The sequence below is a fragment of the Pteropus alecto genome, unplaced genomic scaffold (genome assembly GCF_000325575.1).
Source record: "Pteropus alecto unplaced genomic scaffold, ASM32557v1 scaffold105, whole genome shotgun sequence".
Lineage (NCBI taxonomy): Eukaryota > Metazoa > Chordata > Mammalia > Chiroptera > Pteropodidae > Pteropus > Pteropus alecto.
Genome location: NW_006436294.1, coordinates 6,153,726 through 6,172,871, shown reverse-complemented (window position 1 = coordinate 6,172,871; position 19,146 = coordinate 6,153,726). Strand labels below are relative to the sequence as shown.

The 19,146-nt window shown below is 61.9% G+C and overlaps 1 protein-coding gene and 1 non-coding gene across 2 annotated transcripts in view; both read left to right on the top strand.

Annotated features, from left to right (window-relative positions):
* Positions 1 to 19,146, top strand: part of SLC45A4 (solute carrier family 45 member 4) — a 60,562-nt gene that overhangs the window by 35,109 nt on the left and 6,307 nt on the right. The window contains 2 exon segments of the mRNA XM_025047620.1: positions 254 to 924; positions 18,034 to 18,222. Coding sequence (XP_024903388.1) covers positions 681 to 924; positions 18,034 to 18,222 — 433 coding nt within the window. The 5' untranslated portion in view covers positions 254 to 680.
* Positions 15,017 to 15,135, top strand: LOC112480553. Its single transcript, XR_003046653.1, has one exon. It is a non-coding gene; the product is annotated as a 5S ribosomal RNA (ribosomal RNA).

Below are 19,146 nucleotides of genomic sequence, written 5' to 3'. Positions count from 1 at the left end.
CTTTCCCTGCCTTCCCGTTTGCTCTGATCGGCCTCCCTTGTCCCCTTCTTTGTCCTTCCTCAGGATTAAATTCCATGTAAGAAAACGTTTCTCCAAAAAGTAGGGTTTGTTTTTCCCACGGATGACCCAGAGCAAGCACCGGAGAACGGAGGTGGTCAGAGGTCCGTGGTCTCCTCAGGGACCACGGGCTGGTCCCTGGGGATGGCAGCCACGGGCGGCCCCGCTGATGGCTGATTGTTTTCCTCTCTTGCAGATCAGCCAGTCGCTCGATGGGGAGCAACGGTGGACCACCTGTTTGTGTCACCTTCCCACCCCTCCGTAGCAAGAGAAGCAGCTTGTGCACCTCTTCAGTCATAATGATGAACCTGGTATTAACTGAATGGCAATTATGGATTTTTAACTCTAACTCACAGTAAACCAGCAAGCCACATGTTTAAAGTCCAACCAAAAATCATTTTCTTCCGCTGCGGGCCGCGTCCGATGGTGAGAAGTCGCGAGCTCCTCGTCTGTACAAAGAGGGATATAAGTATTACTTGCCAGAGGAACACACCGGAAGCAGAAGGAGAAGGCGTCTTAATTTATCCTTACAGATATATGATAGTATTATTTATATAGTTAGAGTAAACAAATAAATAAGTAAATAAATATATATATCCACACGCATATATATATTTTCGGTGATGAGAATGGCTCCGCAGAATGCCGACTCGGAGTCCATCCAAGTCCAGGAGCTGCCGGTGGCCCCGCCGGAGCCGCCGAAGCCCGGGAGCGCCGAGCCGGAGCCGCGGGACGAGACGGTCAGCGAGGGCTCCATCGACCGCATCCCCGTGCGCCTGTGGGTCATGCACGGGGCCGTGATGTTCGGCAGGGAGTTCTGCTACGCCATGGAGACGGCCTTGGTCACGCCCATCCTGCTGCAGATTGGTGAGTGTGGCCCTGGGCTCTGGGCAGACCCGGCACATGGAGCGTGCCACACGGGGCCACAGCGTCCTCGGGAGCCCCGGGGATACGCGTCCTGGTCATCTTTCCCATCAGCCTGCTGTAGCCGCTTCTCCTGTTTTAAACTGGGGTGGAAGGGGGTGGTCCTCAGATGTTGTGATTAGGGGTTTGGGCGCATGCTGTCGGCGTTGATTGGTTCCTAATGGGCGTGTGCCCACCTCCCAGGGGACCTGCCGCCGTGCCCCAGCACTGCCGGGCACAGTCACCAACTGTGTCATCTTGGGCAAGCCGGGGAACCTCCCCGCTCCCCTGCACCTGACTCAGGACCCTCCTCTCTAAGGTGAGGTAGTCACAGACCAGCCCGCCCCGGGCAGGAAGAGGCAAGGCCTGGCAGCGGAGAACACACGGAATCATGCTGTTTTCTTTATTGTCACCGTTGTTGACCTGAGTCCAAGTTTATTGTGACCTTAGGTAGCTGAACGACGAGTGTTTCCAGAAGCACTGGAATTCAGTCGCACTCAGGTCAGCCTTACGAGCCTGGCTTGCGGAAGAGCTGCCGTCCCCTACAGGTCACCACGGGGCCTCGGGCCCTGAGAATCCATCACGTCAGCATTCGGTTTCCTCACTGTCTAAGGAAGTTTCAAAATCTAGTTGAACAACTTCTAAGCGGGTGAGCGAGGGGCCGAGCTGTTAAGCGGAGTTTCATTCCAGAATTTCACATGTTCCCTGGGGAGGTGTTTTTGTTGCTTTAGGGCTGTTTCATCCTGCAGCCCTGATAAATTATTCAGCGAGCCCCGCTCAGCGCCCCCTGCAGATCAGTGAGTGAGTGGAAGGATCCGGAAAAGCAGCGCCCCCTCCCGCTGTGAATGGGGCAGCATCCGTCCGTCCCCCCGTCACAGTGGGTGGTAACCAATGTCCAGAAATGCCGCTCGGCCTGCAGTTACTGTAACCGCACAGTCACTGCGCCCACCCTGCGTCCTGTCACCTAGACTTCGGTGAAGGAGCTCGAGCGGCGCTCCCCCAGGACGGCAGTGGCTGTGCGAACACACTGTGCCCGCTGCTTTGCTCTTCACCTCTCCGGGTGTGGAGGAGGCTCCGTGGCCCCAGGGCCAATGCCGACAGGGTCAGAACTTTCCTGGGGCCTCGGGCAATGTCACGAGGGAGGGCAGCCCCCTCTTCTTCCAGCTCCCCTCTCGGTCGCCCCTGCCTCTGTTCTCACGTGCGGGGTGCAGGGCCCACCGCGTGCCAGTGCCCCGGGAGGGGGCACTGGTAGGTGACGGGCAAGATGGCTAAAACGCCCGCCCCCAGCACCGCACCTTGGAACGAGTCTCAGTTCCGTGCGACATGGGTTATGTCACCGTTTCGAGTCGTGTCACTGGAGACTTGCTTAGGTTTTTGATAAGGCGGGATGACATATATTGCGGGTTTTTCTATACGATACACATGTTGTGTATCAAGCTACATGTCCAGCTTCTGAAAGTCGTGGGATGTCTGTCGCACACACACTTGGCGTGGCGAATGACCGCAAGCAGAGAGCTGCACGGAGTAGGCGTGGCCGTGGCTGGCTCATCCGAGGGGCGCGAAGGCGACCTTTAGTAACCTCGAGGTCAGCCGCACAGGTCACGTTTGGGCCAGGAGTGGGGCTCCTGACCACAGGGTGTTTTGTAGGTGGAAGGAACAGCACTTACTAAGAACTGTCCTTGGACGGGCTTAGATGGAGTCCAGGCAAAGGCCCAGCTTAGCTTTCGGGGTTGGTCTCCAGTTAACGCTCATAGGGGCAACAGAGTGGTCATTTTGTCGGACTCGAGCCGAGGTTTTTAAAAAGTCCGCCACATCCAGAGACGCGCTGTCCACTATTGGGTCTTGTACGTTCGTAGTTACTGGAGCGGGCACTGAAACGCTACTGTCCTGCCACGCTCTGGGCGGGCAGGTCGATCCCCTCACGTGGCTCCAGCTGTGCGGCCGCCACCACCATTAAGACCGGGTGTATGCTCATCACCCCAGAAGGCTCCCTAGCGGCCCCTCGCGTCGGTGCACCCCCCACCCGCAGCCACCACCAACCCGCCCCTGTCACAACTGGGCCCGAGCATTCGCCCGCAGTCTCGTTTCTCAGAGCTGGGACTGCTGGGTCATGTGCCAAGTGCAGGGTCACGTTCTGAGAAGAGGGTGTTCCCTCCAGCAGTGCACGAGCCCGTTTCTCCAGCTACGTGGCACACCTGCGTTTCCCCGGTGAGCCCCGCAGGCCCTCGGTGCACCGGAGGGCCCACTAAGGGGCTTGCGAAGCATCCTCGCGTTCGGTGTCCGAGGGAGGGTTCTGGAACCAGTCCCCCGTGGATACCTAGGGATGGCTGTCGATGCTGACGTCTTCCCGTGGGCTTATCGGGCATTCGTGTGTCTTCCTGGGTGAAGAGTTGGCTCAGGTTTTTTGCAAGGACTCTTTGTACACTCTGGATAAAAGTCCTTCATCAGATACAGGTTTGCAAGTGTTTCATGCCCGGTCTGCGGTTTCCCTTTTACTTCACTAGTGGTATCTCAAATCAGAAGTTTTAAATTGAGATGAAATCTGGCACGTCATTCTTCTTTATTTTTTTCATTTTAACTAAAATTTTTGCCTCACCCAAGGTCATGATTTTCTCCCAATGTTTTCTTCTAGATGTTTATAGCTTAGCGCTCACATTTAGGCCTGCGATCCATTTTGGATTAATTTTCGTGTATGAGTCGTAGGTAAGAGTTGAAGGGTTCTGCTTCCCTGTGACGTGTGGAAATTCAGTCGTGCCCGTGCTATTTGTAGAGACTGCCTTTTCCCATTGAATCCATGGCACCTCAGTGGACAGTTAACCTACTGCATGCACGTGAGTCTCTTCCTAGACCCCGTGCTACCTGTTCAGCTGTCTGTCCTCAAGCACAGCACCTTAGTTACTGCAGCTTTACGCGGCATCTCGAAATTGGGAAATGAAAGTTCGGTTTTCTGACTTCATTTTACTTTTTAAAACTTGTTTTGGCTGTTTTAGGTTCTTCACATTTTCATAGGAATTTAGAATTAGCTTTTCAGTTTCTACCCAAAAGAGCCTGCTGGGTTTTTATTGGGATCGTATTGAAGCTATAGATGAATTTTGAGAGAATTGACATCTTAGTATTGAGTCCTCCAGTGGCAGTTTAGATGCGGCGAAGCGAAGCCCATCTCTTGGCCAGGCCTGTGTACCCAGCCACTGGCCGCTCACGCCCACCGTCACACGTGCCCGTCCCTCCACACACACGACATCCTGGGAGGCCGTAAGGTCATCGGACTGCGGCCCTCCAGGGCAGGCTCAGACTCGCCTGGGGCTGGGCTCCTTGGAGGGGCTCACTTCCTGTTTGCTGGAGGAGTGAGTGGGCGGTGACGTGCTAGGGAAGGCACGCTGACAGGCCTTAGACACCCGATATGGCCATGTGCTTGTCACCCCCCGAGCTCTGTTCTCACCTTGAGTGTTGCTTCTGCCCCGGGCCTGGCAGGTCTGCTCGCTCGCAGGAGGCGCAGGTGATGCCTTTAAAAACCAGTGCTTCTAGAGGGCGCGCACCATGCACAGCATCCTCAGCTCCAGCCCCGCAGCCCTAGGCGTGGGTCTCTAACCGGAGTCTGCTCCCTCCTTCCACCTGGCATCTCAGGTCAGCTGCCTTGGTGGACCTGGTGAATACAGGGCTGGTGTCTCAGGACACAGAGAAGGAAGATGCACCCGCCACCTCATACCCACGCAGCAGGGAGGACGGATGTGGGAAAGATTGTGGCTCAGAGGGGACTGAGTGCGCCCAGCCCCGGGGAGTGATGATCTCCACACCGTGGCAGTGTTTATTGTCCCACGCTTGTCCACCCCCTGCTGCTCCCTGATACCCTATTAGTGCTGGCGGACATGGGGAATTCCGGAGTCCTCCCAGGAAAGGGAGCCCAGGCCACAGGAGCGAAGTGCCACGCAGCCTCGGACCCCAGACGGTGCGGGGTGAGCCGCGCGTGAGCTCCTGTCGGGCACCAGCACCCGCCCGCCTGCCGTGCCCCTCTACCGAGTGCCCACACTTGGCCTTCTCGTGAGGTGGCACCACACCCTCACTCCGGGACCGTCCCCAGTCGTGGGCGTCCTGGCACGGCTCACTGGTGCCAGCGCTCAGGACCTGGGGCTTTAGGGCTGGCGTGGTGACTGGCATTCTGAAGAGCAGTGGCCTTTGTCCATGTGTATTTTCTGTCTGGTTGAAACAATTCTCTTTGTAGTTGAGTGTGTCGCCAGGCTCTGAGCAGCCTCTTCTGAAAGCTGGCTGGATGTGTTGGTGCCCAAGGCCTCCCTCAGTGGACGTGCCAGCTGAGAACTGCCATCGTCCCGCATGCCGGCCGGGGCCCCAGACAGCCGCCGTGTGCGCGCTCACCGTGGTCCACAGTGCATCAAGCGACCACCGCTGGGCTCCAGATCCGGGTGAAATTCAGCTCCCCGTGGAGTCCGTCTGTGCGCTCAGCCCAGGGACAGGGACGGGTGTGGACACTGGAGCGTGGCCCCTAGTCACAGGCTGGGCCCCTCGGGAGGCCACATGATGCCCTCTCTCCCCGGCGGTCCCGCAAGCCAGGGAGGAGTACAGAGACGCGTCGGCAGGTGAGGAAGCCTGACCTGGGCCGGGCGCCTGTTTCCTGGGGCCCTCCCCACGGTGCCACGGAGCTCAGCGGGTGACAAGCCTCGTCGCTTGTGTTCCCGTGAGAAGCCAAGTTCTTCTACCAAACCAGTGTCTGTCCTCTTTCCTAGGGCGGCGCGGTGCTGTGGTCTCGGGCTGGGTCCTCCTTTCGTTTGCCACCCTTTCCTAAACGTCCTTTGTAGGGCAATAACGTGGCCGCGTCCTAACCCGGGAGCCCAGCCCATTCCCGGTGGGGGATGGAAGCCGACTGGGCCAGCCCAGTGCATCCCTGGGCTTGGGAAATTAAACGCTAACGATTCCAGTCTTTGTTTCCGTCGGGTCGTTAAATCGTCTGCCCCATGAGCTGCATCAGTTAGGAGAATCTGGGCCTTTCCGCCGTCACCCTCCTCGCCACCCCCAGTCATGCAGGTTGCTGCCTCCCTTTCACAGGGGACGCGAGTCGGGGATTTTTAGTTTTGGCTGCAGGCTGTCGCCCGCAGCCCTCCCTAACTGCACGTGACGACACGCAGACTTGGCAGGACTTGTGTCTCTGTGCTCTGGGGACGGCGGGGCCGTCCTGCTCTCGCGCCCTCTCCGAGGCCGGAGGGTAAGGGAGGGTCCGGTGCGCCTGCCTCACTCCTCTCTGGCTCCGGAGCCGAGGTCCCACGGGACCTGCCGGCCTGCGCGTAGCTCTCAGGGTCTCGCGAGGGCGTTAAATCACCACGCCGAGTCCCGAAGAGGTGACAAGTGTTGGTGCCGGTTTAAACGCAAACCCCAGACAATGCGTGTTTGCGTCTGTCGTGGGGAGTGTGCGCCCCGCCTCCCAGGTCACCGCCCAGGGAAGGGGGTCCCAATTCTACCTGGCCAGGTCGGGGCCTGGATTCAGGCCTTGTGACTCCAGATGACCTCCTCTCTTTCTGAAAGGAGGCTTGAGCTAGAAGCGAGTGAGTGTCCTGGCAGGGCATCGCCACAGTGCGGGGGTGCGGAGGAAGGCAGGCAGAGGAGGAGGCGATCGGGGTGCGGCCCTCCCCGCTTCCTGGTCCTGCTCGCCCCAAACCTCTGGTCGACTGCAAGGAGGCGAGCAGAGCCATCCACCTCTGCCTGGAAGGCACTGGTCAGCTCTCGGGACAGACGGAGCCCATGGAGCTGCTTCCGGCGGGTCCAGATCCTCACTGCAAGGGAGGCTGTCATTAAAATTTAAATCCTTTGTCGAATGCGTAGCATTTTCACCAAGCTCAGAAATCAGAAACCACAGCAGTGCAGATAGTGAGATGTCCGGCTCGCTCCTGTCCCCGACCACGTGGCTCCACCCCTGAAGGCAGCCAGTGTCTCGTGCCTCCTTCTGGAGAACGCTAATGACACTCCAGACGTGCGGCCTTGTGCCGTGTCCTGGCCCCGGCAGCGGCTCGTGGAGGCGTGCAGGGCAGGTAAGGAGCCCACTCCCAGGTCGGAGTGCAGAGCCTGTCTGTCTTTTCGGGCCGTCTCGCTCCGGCCCTGGGTCGTGGGCCCCCCTCGGCTCCTCTCTCGGGAGTGTTCCCAGCTGATCTGCTACTTGTCCCCTGTGCTTCAGAACCCGTCATTTCTTCGTCACCTGTTGGGCTGCATTTGTCACTAGATTCCCACACCATTTATTGAACTGTCAGCTTTGGGAAGACTTTTAAAACCATGTATGTTCTTAGGCTCAGGCTCAAATATTCAAATAAGAGAGACCAGAGTGGCACCGAAAAATCAGTGTTTGAGTCTTTGTTAGTGTTAAGTCGGCTCTGATGGTGAGACCCCCAGGCCTACCCCAGAGCGGAAGATGCGGGTGTGACGTGCCGGGCTCCAGTGGCTCTGCTGAGGTCCAGTAGCGCACACGCCCGCTTCCTGCAGGGGCAGGGGCTTCCCTGGCCCCGTGCCCCAGGGTGGTCTGAGGGCAGGGGCTGCCCGGAGGCCTCCGCTCACCAGCTTCTGCCGCGCGCCTGGCTCAGGAGGAGAGGTGCCGGCCGTTTACCTGTCGGGGGGCGGGGGGTGCGCCAGAGCAGCTGATGAGTCTGGCGTCTCAAAGGTGGGATCAGGTGGGACGCGGGGTCGGTCGTGAGGGAGAGTCGGGGAACAGCCTGCCTCCTGGCCCCTCGCCTGCTGGCGAGGCCGTTCCCATGCCGCCGTCCCCCGGGGAGGGCGCTCTGGGCCCCGGCCACACACACCCATTGTTTTCCACTTGGTTCCGGAAGCAGCGGCGAGGGGAAAAGGAGAGTCATCTGCCGCCTGGTCTGCCCGGCGGGCCGCTCCCAGCAATGCCGTGGGCTCACGCCGCGGAGCTCACGGAAACCCCTTCTTCCTCCTTCACCTCGGGGTCATCTGTGCAAAGCTTTCTGCTTTAAACACCAGAGGTCCCCATTTTCCGTGTGGCCCGGTGAGAACTGGGCTTCCTGGGATATGACACAGTGGAGCTTGACTCACCTCTTCTTCCGGTGGGAAAAAGCGCACCTTCGAGAGTCCGTCTGCAAGAGCGCGGCAGATGTTTGGCGCCTTAAGCGCGCGTCACCTCCGCCACCGCAAGGACACGGAGAGACAGTGGCGGCCGGCAGCCTGGCCTTAGGCCATCCACGCATTCCACGCTCGCTCAGCCTTTCACCCTCCCGGGAGCTCAGGGTTGACGACAGGTTCCGTGGGTGATGTGAGCACAGCCCAGCCGTCCTAGGTCCCGTCCACCATCCTAGCGCCCCCTTGAAGCCGTCTGCCTTTCCGTGCAGCCGGCTCCTGGTCGGATGGTCGAGATCCGCAGGGCGGCGCTCGTGAACACAACTTCTTGGCCGGAGTGGAAATGACAGTGTGCCGGGCCCGAAGTGGCAGCGCATCTCACCCTTCCATGTCACCAAGGCTCCCGCGGGGCGTCCTCGCTGAGCACACGGGCGTCTGCTCCCTCCTGAGTGCATGCGGTGACCTGTCGTAAGGGTCCGTTAACCTTCCTTTCTGCACAACGCATCTAATGTGGTTTTCGGCAGATTGTGTTTAAAACGCGGAGGCACTGTCGTGCGGTGCCATCGTGTGGCTCCCCTTGCCTGGGAGGTGGCCGGTCATTTTCTTGTAACAGTGTCCTTCAAGTCCACCTGCAACCTTTCTAGGAACGCCCCTCGTGTGTCATGGCGCGTTGAGGGGTCCAGTGAAAGCTGCTGGGTTTTGCCTGGAAGGACCAGCGTGGCGCCCCAGAGCCTGGTGCAGACAGCTCTGCGTGGGTGTTCCTGCTTTGCACACGCAGAGCCAGCGGCCGGCTGCCTGCTTCCTTCGTGCAGGAGGTCCTGAGGCACACCTTCCCGTCTCGCTGCGGTCACAGGGCCCCTTTGTCACAGCGAGCCCCCAGTTCCACATGGGCAGAAGTCACCCAGCTCCCCACTCACCTTGTGGCCCAGGTAGCTGGGCCCAGAGACGCAGGGCGAGTCAACCCAGGTCCCCCAGGGCTGGTGGCAGGGCCTGCACTGGCTGGGTCTCTGCGTTCGCCCAGCTGTTTGTGGGGTTCACACAGTGCTGGGCGGGGAGGGAGCTGCATCATTTACGAGTGTTCCCCAGAGCTCGGTGGCCGTGGCGGCCTGAAGAAGTGATAGTCCAGGGAGGCCGGAAGCCTCATCCCCGGAAGCCTGGACAGTGGCACGTGGCAGTGGCATGAGCGGTGGCTCTGGAGACCAGAACCCAGGAACGGGCAGCAGATGGCCCAGCTTACAAGTAACTTTGCAGCCATCACCCAAGGCGAGGTGAGGTGGGCGGCCCTCCCCTGGGACGGCGTGAGGACCCTTCGTGTCACGGAGGGCAGGGCATCCGGTGCCACCTGGTTGGCAGTGTCCCTTCCCTGCACGGAGGGTCCCCTCCCCCGGCTGAGAGCGGCTGGCGTGTGTGGGCTTTAGTTCTGCATTCGGCCCTTCCATGTCTTTAGCCGAGCGCCAGAGCGGGCGTGGCCACTGTCCTCTGTAGCGCTCACCTTACGGTTCGCCGGTGGCCGGAAGCCTCAGGCCGCGCGAGCCCGGAGGACTTAGGCTCTCGGGGTGGTTTCCCCTCCCGGCGCCTGACTCCACCTGGGCTTCTCTTTGCTTGTCCAGGGACAGGGGCCAGTCTCCTCCGCTCCCCACGGTCCCCTGGGCGCTGTGCCTGATGGGGGCACCCCGCATCTAGCCTTCTGCCTGGTGTCGGAGGGGTGCTCGGGCTGCTCCCAGCTGGGGCGTAGGGGACAGTTGTCCACTGCTGGGCTCAGTGCCATCCCTCCCCCCCGCCCGCCCCATGGAGCTTCACTGAGCGAGGGGACAGGTGTGCCCAGTGCCATCTGCAAGGCGGGGCCGAGGGCTGGGGGTGCCAAGGGGGAGAGGAAGAGAAAGGGCCGAAATTGGAGGGGCCTTTAAGACGTCAGCCTGACGAACCATCCAGACGCAAAGGCCGAGGGCCACATGACCCCCCGACACGAGTCCCCGAGCAGTCAGGCCTCGAGACACGGGTGGGGGGCGGGGGGCGGGAAGGGGACAAAGCAGATGGCTGGGGGAAGGGAGGGGGTGTCGGTGTTTCGTGGGGCAGTGTCATTTTGGGAAGGTGACAGTTCTGTGGGTGGACGGGGGTGACCTGATGGCTGCACGACCGTCACTGTCTTAGAGTCTCTGCACTGTGCACTTCGTGGTTAAAATGACCGATTTCACGTTATGCACATTTTACCACCTTTTTCAAAATATGAAAATAATTGAGTGGGGCCTACAGAATATCCAACCGAAAACTGCGTTTCCTGCTCCCCAGAGACTCTCGAAGCCTAGAGGGTGGCGCGCGGCCCGGGCTGACGTCCAGCAGGCCCCCTGCCCACGTGCGGCGGGAGAGCTTGTGACCCGCGATGTCCTTGCCCGGGGGTCCCGAGGTACAAGCCCGCAGGGCTGTGTCCAGACCCGAACTTTGACCAGAGTGGCCGAGAAGCTTCTGTGCAGAGCTGCTTTGTTTAGCTTGGGAAGTCTGGATTTCCTTGCACTTCAGATCATTGTGTTTTAGAAACAATGAAATGTCAGCCGTGGTCGCTTTTCCCAAGGAGTCCTGTGCCTGTGCTGTCTCATCAGACTCTGCGCCCTGCCTGTGCAGGGCGGGGCGGGGCGCAGGGCACGGTGCCGGGAGCTGGCGCAGGGCCGTGCTCCAGGTGGGGACGCAGACGCGGGAAGGAGGCTCGGGAGGGACCGTGCAGCTGCTGGAGCCCTGGGCAGGGTGCCGGCCACTGCCCACTGTGTCGCAGGCGGGAGAGGACAGAGGCCGCCCCCCGGGAAGCGGGGGCAGAGAGCGGGGTGGCCGTTCTCAGGAGGCGCGGGGCTGGGAAGGCGCAGTGTAGATGGGGGTCAGTGAAGCCAGGGTGAGTCGGCGCATTCCGGGCTGTGGCGTGAAGCGTGTGTGAGGGACGCCGTGGCCGGTGCATCACGTGAGCCGTCTGCGCCCTGCGGGGTCAGACCACAGGGGGCCTCACGCCACTCCACTCTATCCTCGTTTTCCTGCCGAGTGGTGACAGCCAAACCGGACCTGCACCAATGTAGACGCGGTGGCCTTCTGGGTTTGACATGCTCGTCTAGGCACAGGCACCCCGTAATGTGACCCCGTGACTTACAGCCGGGCTTCCGGCCTCTCGCCTCTCGTGCGTCTTAACCCTGTCCCCCAGAAGAGAGGGGGGAGGCGTGCGAGCAGAGGGGAGGGCCCAGGCTGCTGGGGTCGCTGTTTCTGGGGGTGAGGCCTGGGGGACGCACCCAGCCCTGCCCCTCTGCTCAGGCGAGCCTGCGGTCGAGGCCCAAGCATGTCACCTTCACTGGGAGGTGGGGTGCCACGCACTGAGGTTCCACAGAGGATGACATTGCTCCTGTCCTCAGGGAGGAGAGGACACACTGGCATTTGGAGAACGGACACTTGGCTGGTTCCATGGTCACCAAGCAGGACAGCCACTTCCGGCTTCTGGAAGAACCATAGCTGCTCCTGGTAGGGGGACCCGGGCCAGGAGTGTGGTCCTCCTGTGTCACCAGGTCTGGGGCGGCGTGGAGGTCACACCGGGTCATCGCAGGCGCGCACCGTGACAGCGTGATGAGTCTAGCCTTCCTGACCGTGCTCCACTTGCCGCGTGGCCTTCGGCGCGTCCCTGGCCCTCAGTCCAGGTGCTAGTCACCCCCGCCCTCCACGCTCTGCACTTCGACCTTGTCGCCCCCTCCCAGACCGGGATCCCTGGGCCTTTCCCAGCCGAGGCCACGCCTGCCCCGGGCCCACGGCTCCTGTGCAGTGGTGTCCCCGGTGCTTCTTCAGCCACCTCTCATCGTTCGCCCCGCCCCCAGCAGGGGCTCCGTACCAGGACGCACCCTTCACCCGCCCTGCCCCCGTCTCAGCTGGCCCTGCGAGGCCTCTCCTGGGCGGTCTTCAGCCTGGAGATGGGGCGGGGGCCGCCCGGCAGGGGGGCTGGAAGTAGGTCTGCAGGTGCAGGCGGAGCGCTGGCTCAGACTTCGAGTGAAGATGGGGGTGGCCTCAGGCTGTGCCCTTTGCTGCCACGAGGTCATGGGCCGTGCTGGTCACTTGGAGTATGGCACACGCTGCCCCCAGGAGCTGCTAGTCGGGCATCTAGGCTGGAAGTCTCCTACCTGGTGTGGGGCCCGCACAGCATCGTAGGGGTTGTGCGTGGGGGTCTGTCTCTGCCCCTTCCTTCACCCCGCACCTCGGGAAGTGGCCAGCGGGTGAGGACCACTCGGGGCTTCCGCGCTGTGTCTGCAGTGGGGATGTGTAGACGGCAGCAGAGCTCGGGCTCCGGTGGGCCGTGGGGCAGGAGGTGACTCCCAGGTTCCTGCCAGAGTGATCGGGTGGATGGCGATGTCTTCGTGGCTGGCTCTTTGCTCCTGGAACTAACTGAGCTGCGTAGCTGTGAGAAGCAGCAGGGACTTGCAGCTGACCTTGACCTGTGAGTTTAGGCAGGGGCAGCTGGACATGCCATGTGTGTTCTGTTCTTTGGGAAGCTTCTGGAACCTCTCATACAACTACAGTAATGTCGCTATGTCGTCAAGATGTTTGTTTATCGCGGCACTGTAAAGACCCGTGGGGTGGGTGGCCGTCTGGTGGTGGGCGCGGGGAGCAGCCGCGCCCCACCTCATGGTGGGCTCTGCCCCAGAGGCGCTGCGGATAGGGAAGGCGCCCGAGGGCCAGGGGTCACCACCCCGGCTTTCCAGTGTGTCGGCGTCCTGCTCGGCGTCCTGAGCTTCTGGCCTGTGAGGCTCCCCTTTGTTTAAAATAGGACTAGGATCCCCACCACCGAGTAGTTGGGGAGCCCCGGTGCGGGGCTGGCAGTGCCAAGCAGTTATTCCCTGGAGACTAAGCCCGGCCTTGGGGCCTGCATCAGGGGCTGGAGAACCTTTATTTCACCTGAAGAAAGGTCATCCGAACGGACCGGCATTTAGTGCTGGAACCTTGGTAGGCTCGGTGCCATTTCTGCACCGTCGCCCGCGTCCGGGACAGCGTTCGAAGGTGGCACAGTAAGCCCCAGGAGCCCCTTTGGCTGCCTGCGCTGTAGTCCTCCCACAGGGAGCCCAGGTGAGTGAACTTGACGGTGGGGTGACACCCGTGTCTCGTGGCTTTCTGCCCAGCCCTGACGTTGCCCATGTCCCCTCCAGGCTGAGGTTCCGGCCCTGTGCCGACTGTCCCTGCTCAGGGGCGGGGGCCTTTCCTTGGGTCCCTCGAGTGGAAGCCGGGGCCGCCTGTCCCTGCCCTGCGCCGCGGGGCCCGTGCGTGTCAGGAGGCCAGGGTTGTTCCTTCACGTCGCGTCCTTCGTGGGCCTGCGTGTTCACTGCCTCAGGTCCATCAGAGGTCACTCCAGGCTCCCGAGCGCTCCCCACGGAGGGCCAGTTCTCATGAGCTTAAGTCACGGGACTTGCCCAAGTGCCGATGGCGTGGAGGGCTTGTCGCCGGAGAGAGCGTGGGAGTTCCTGTTCCCCCCGGGCACTGACGGACGTGCTCCCGGCCCCAGCCCCGCCCCCAGAAGTGCAGTTTATCAAAAAAGACGTCGTGTTGAGTGGGAGCCGCCGCTCGTGACCAGGCACGGCCCCGTCACCCGTGACCTCACACAGGCTCAGACGGGGGTGACACACTGAGCATTTCCTGTGAACGGGGAGCCTTCCTGGTCCCACCATTGTTGTTCAGCCTTTGCCTGGAAGAAAACAGAAATTATTTACTCCAGGCCATGTCGTGTTTGTTCGGAGCCTGGCTGGGAAAGGCCACGTCCTTGGCGTCCCAGCGGCCGCCTCGCCAGGGACGGGGGCTGTTCTCACTGCCGTGGGGGCGTCCGGACGGGCCTTGCTCAGAGCTCGGGGGCGGCTCGGGGAAGCCATGGGAAACGGGCGGCGTTCTTGCCATCGTGCCTGAACAAAGCCGCCCCCAGCGTCCCTGTGCCGTTCCCAGCTCCGGGCGCCCTGGCGGGGCCAGAGCTGTTGCCCAGCTGGTCCCATAGCCGCGATCACGTAGGTCAAGTGCACACGACTTCCTGGTGGGCTCGCAGTCACTCTGAAGCCTGGAATTTGCTTTCAGACAAGCTGGGGGTGACACGAAAGCTACTGGTCCTGTTCGCTCCTCCCGGGCTCTCCTGCCTCCCGGGCCCGACCTGTTCTCGGTCTCTGGGCCTCTGCTCCCTGGCCCCCTCCGCAGGGGGCCTTTCCCAGGGGCAGAGGCAGGGGTCAGTGTGGGGCGAGAGGAGGAAGAGCTGGGCTAGGTGGCACTGGGGGACTCGGCACTGCCGCCCCGTGACACCTCCATCCAGCACGTGTTTGGCGCCCGCCGCGGGCTGGGCACTGTGCCAGACGTGCCACTCTGGACCAGCAGCCTGCCCTCATGGGGCTTGCGGCCAAGTCTGACACGAGGGCCGGCCAGGTTGGCAGGTGGGCGGCACTGGTGACCCCCGCCCAGGAGGAGGCTGTGTTGGAGAGCCGGGGGGTGGGGGCAGACTGCAGAAGGCGGTGGAGGAACGGGGGGTGGGCACGGGAGAAGCACCGATGGCACCTGCCTGGAGCAGGCGACGCCGGCCTGCCGTGGCAGCCACGTCTGTGAGGCCGGGGCGAGGGCTCCCAGACGGTGCTAGGGGACATTCGGGCCAAGGGTACGTCGGCGGGCTGAGTGCACTGGCCCTGGGCCGTGCGGCTCACCCCCAGCGCCATCCGTTCCTCTGTCCCTCGCCGTCAGAGCGTCCCAGGTGCCGGCGAAGCTGCAGAGCGGGCCGGCCGGGGCCCTGCAGCCCCTCCAGTCCTCCCAGGGCCGGCCGCAGACGGAGTTTTTCCGGACAGCAGGGCACGGCTTAGGTGTGGGTCGCTGACCAGCCCCCAGCTCGGCCCGTTTTCTGAGGAGTCTCTAAGATTCAGGTTTGGACGTGGTTCCATAGTGTAGCGGTCAGCACATCTGCTTTACACGCGGAAGGTCCTGGGTTCGCGCCCCAGTGGAGCCACGGTCCCTGGTCTATGGTCATGCCACCCTGAACGTGCCCGATCCCGTCTGATCGCGGAAGCTAAGCGGGGTCGGGCCTGGATAGTACTTGGATGGGAGACCACCTTGGAAGACCAGGTGCTGTAGGCGTAAATTAAAAAACAAAAAGATTCGGGTTTAAGTTCCGCAACCAATTTTATTTTAGTTACATGTGCCTGGTTTTGCAAAGAAATGACAGCTTCCCAGTTTGTCTGTGAACCTGTACCTGGAAGTCACACCCTCATACTGTCACTGCAGGCCAAAAGTCACCTCTAAGGGGATGCGCCCACATCACATGCCCCCCACCCCAACTCCTCAGCCACCTCTAGCTTCACCAAAAAGAAGCCATTGTGTGTCGCGGGTGTTCCCAGGCTGTGTGGAGGTCAGGGAATGCGCCCTTGAACTTCAGAACCCGGGGCGCTGGGCGGGGTGTGTGCCGAGCGTTCTTCCCCGGCAGTCGGCCTCCCAGCCCCTTGTGCCTTGCCGCCCTGTAAGAACAGTAGCAGCTCCTTGGGCGAGGTGTGTGGTCCTGGGAACAGAAATGCCACTTCGTCCCATCAGCCTGTCAGGCACCCGTGGGGGGCAGCGCTGGCGAAATGTGAGCTGCGGTGTGGAGGCCCCTCGGGGCCCAGTCCCCGTCACCAGGTGCTCCCTGGGTTCCTGCTGCACAGGAGCCGTGCCAGACTTCTGCAGTCGGCTTGTGGCACGGCGGCGGGAGTGGGGCTCTGGCAGTGGAGTGGCAGCTTCGAGCCGGCATTCCGGGTGCCACCGCCATCTGCACGAGCCAGGCTCCTGTCTGAGCCATTTCCCACCAGGATGTGGCACAGTTGTTTCATGGGCCCTGGCGGGCGTCCGTGAGGGTACACGCAGCGTGCCCCTGGTCTCTGGACCCTGTCACAAGGCTGTCACCAGCAGTGGGATGTCGAGAAGCTGGAAATCAGGGTGGCCCGGGGGGAGCTCACGATGTTGGGAGCTGCCCCCTCTGTCAGCTGGCTGCCAGCCTCCCCTCCTGGACTGTGCCTCCACCCATCACCATCATGATGTGTGGGTCCCCAAGCCTTCCTGCAGTGAGCCCTGGGACACTGGTCACGCCCGTAGGTTTGCTAGTGCCCACTCTCCCCCAGGACGGGAAGCCACATGAGGCCAGGGACCAGGTCCGGGTCTGGCTGCCACACCCCCAGGGCGAGCACCCCAGGTGGAAGGTGTGGTGTGTGTGCTAATCCATCTGCACTGGGACCCGCGGCGAGAGCATCGGTCACCAGGAATGGAGAGGACAGGCTGCCAGGTGGGGCGTGCCTGGGGCAGGCGGTGCAGGAGGGGGCGCTGCTCGCTCATGTCAATGAGCCTTTCCGTCCTGCAGAGGGTGGATTTGTTGGGGACCTGGCGTCTTGGAAGGTTTGGTGACATGGGGCAGACTGCAGGCCTAGTGGACAAGGGTGCTGCCAGGATGGGGTGGGCCAGTCAGCCAAGGTCTGGACCAAGGCTGGTCAGAGGGCCTGGCTGGTAGCAGGGGCCAGGGTCGTGGCTCAGGCTGCCCAGCCCGGGGATAGGATGACAGCGGTCGGTGGCGGGGTCTTCTGGCTGGCTCCGCAGGTATGTCTTAACGGTTTGGTTCCGTTCACGTACACGTGGTTCAGAAGGTGCAGAATGCATCAGCCGTGACTGGGAGGCCTGCTGGATGGGCGGCCCCCACTCAGGGATTCGGCAAGGGGCGTGCCTGACGCGGGGAGGCCAGGGCCCGAGGAGAGAAGGCAGGGGTGGCAGGGGTCACCGTGCACGGATACACGTGCTGGAGCTTTGAAGGAATCAGCTGCCACCAGGTTGGTACCGTCTACTGGTAAAGTTACGACGGTTACAAACCCCAGCAGGAGGGAGTGCACGCTGGGTTAGGACGCGCCGTCCCTGCTGGATTCTGACTGCGTGACACATGCCACGTCATTGTCAGTCGTGTCTGGGAATCACGGCGCTTGGCAGCGCATCTCGTTGGACGTGGTCAGCGTTGGCGTGGCCGTCTCCGTCGCCGTCCCGTCTGCCTAACTGGCAATGAGGGATGAGGAGCCGGGCCCGCCGGAGCCAAACCAGAGCTCGTCAGCAGACACTCGGGGGCTTCCCGTTTGCTGGGGACTCGAGACAGGAGCGGGGGCGCCCTCCCCGAGCCCTGTGCGGTGCCGGTGAGCGCCGAGCCCGGGCACCGAGCACGGATGTTTTCCCGGCGCGTCGGCCGTGGCTTTGGAAGGTGCTTCCCTCTGGCTCCGAGCTCGGTTTCCTCCCCCAGCGCGAGTTTATTTTCTTAGTGGTTCAGTGAGATTCCATTTCTCAGCACCTTTGGCGGTGCAGAACGTCAGCCAGATGAGTCCCTCGCGTGCCAAAGTGCCCTTTGTTTTTTAAGTCAGTTTTTCGCTGAGTGTAACATGCGGAGAGGTGTGGGGTCGGAGTCTCCAGCTGGCTGGGTTGTCACCCGTGACTCCCACCCAGGTCAGGCACAGAGCAGAGTAGCCCAGAGCCCCCTGGCTCCTGCCGTTGGAGACCCTTCAGCATGTCACACAGATGACCGGCGGCGTGGGCGTGGGCGTCGGCTGCGTCGCAGAAGCTGCGGCTCGTTCCCGCCAGTGGCGGTGTGGCGCTCTAGCAGACGGTGTGCGAGGCTCGTTTGTCGCTCGTTTCTCCGTTTCCCAGCTATGGGTGTGCGGGGCGCACGGCGGGCGCCAGCGTGGCAGTTGGTGGTGCGTAGGCCTCGGAATCAGGCTGCCCTGGGTTTGGGTCCCAGGCTCCCCAGTTTTCACTGTGTGACCCAGGGCGGGCCGCCCAACCTCTCTGAGCTCCAGATCCTCGTCTGTAGATGGCACAAGGGCTTCGGTTGATCCCAAGTTGCCCAGTCTCGCAAGCAGGAACGTTAGCCTGACGCGTCTCTGACCTGCGGGGCAGCGTGCGCCCAGCAGCCCCCGTCCCAGCACCGCTCGGGCAGGCGGCCGGGGTCTGGCGTGTCTGACGGCTGCGTGTCTGTCGCAGGCCTCCCGGAGCAGTACTACAGCCTCACCTGGTTCCTGAGCCCCATCCTCGGCCTCATCTTCACGCCCCTCATCGGCTCCGCCAGTGATCGGTGCACCCTGAGCTGGGGCCGGCGGCGGCCTTTCATCCTCGCCCTCTGCGTGGGCGTGCTCTTCGGCGTGGCACTTTTCCTGAACGGCTCTGCCATAGGTGAGTGTGCCCCCGCCGCGCTCCGCATCCCGAGTCGTGTGGCCGAGGCCTGCCTGGGACAGCCTCACCACCCAGTGAGACCTGACCGGTGCTGAATCATGCGGAGTGGCCAGCCGCCCCGCGGTCCCGGCGCGGGCAGCCGTGCCCCAGCCCAGACGGCCCCTCAGTGGGCACTTGGCAGCGCGGGAGCCGGCCCCACGTGGGAAAGTCCTGCGAACCTGTTCACAGGGAAGCGCTTCCTGTTGTGACCCGTTTGTTTTTAATGCGTATCTGACACCACGTCCTGTTTCCAGCATTATTTCAGAAATTATCTTTTCCTTTTTTTTTCTCCTCAGACTTGGTATTGAAAATGTCCAGACCTAGTTTGATACTTGTTTGTTCGTGTAGTCACAGTTCTTTTTGTTTTGTTTAGTTTTTAATTAAAGCAGCTATGTGGGAAAACAGTGTTTGCCCTGAGGTTCCCATTAAAACTGTTGAAAACAAAAGCTCGTTTTCTGCGGTGACTTGAGAGGCCCGTCTGTGTCGACACACGCGCTTGCCCCCAGTCTGCGTCCACTGATGCCGGGGCATGCAGGAGGACGCCGCAGAAAACCGTTTGGTGTGGCGAGGGCCTGGCCCAGCTTCCCGGAGGCCCTGGTGGGGACGGCTGGGGACAGAAAGGTGCTGCCAGCACCGCTCCCCTCCCTGAGATACGCCTCTCGACTGGGGCAGCCCCCCTAGCCCGGGTCCCCTGATGAGAGGCCCAGGCGCTGCTCTCTGTGCCCCGTGCGTTCAGTGACCGGTGGACGTCCCTGCAGCCCCTGGGCCAGGCGCACGCGCCCCCTCTCAAGGCCCTGGCTGGGGAGCGGACGTCAGAGCCCACACGCAGTGTGCGCACAGGTGGCACGTGTGGCCAAGCGTGTCACGCTTCCGCCTCCCTCGCTC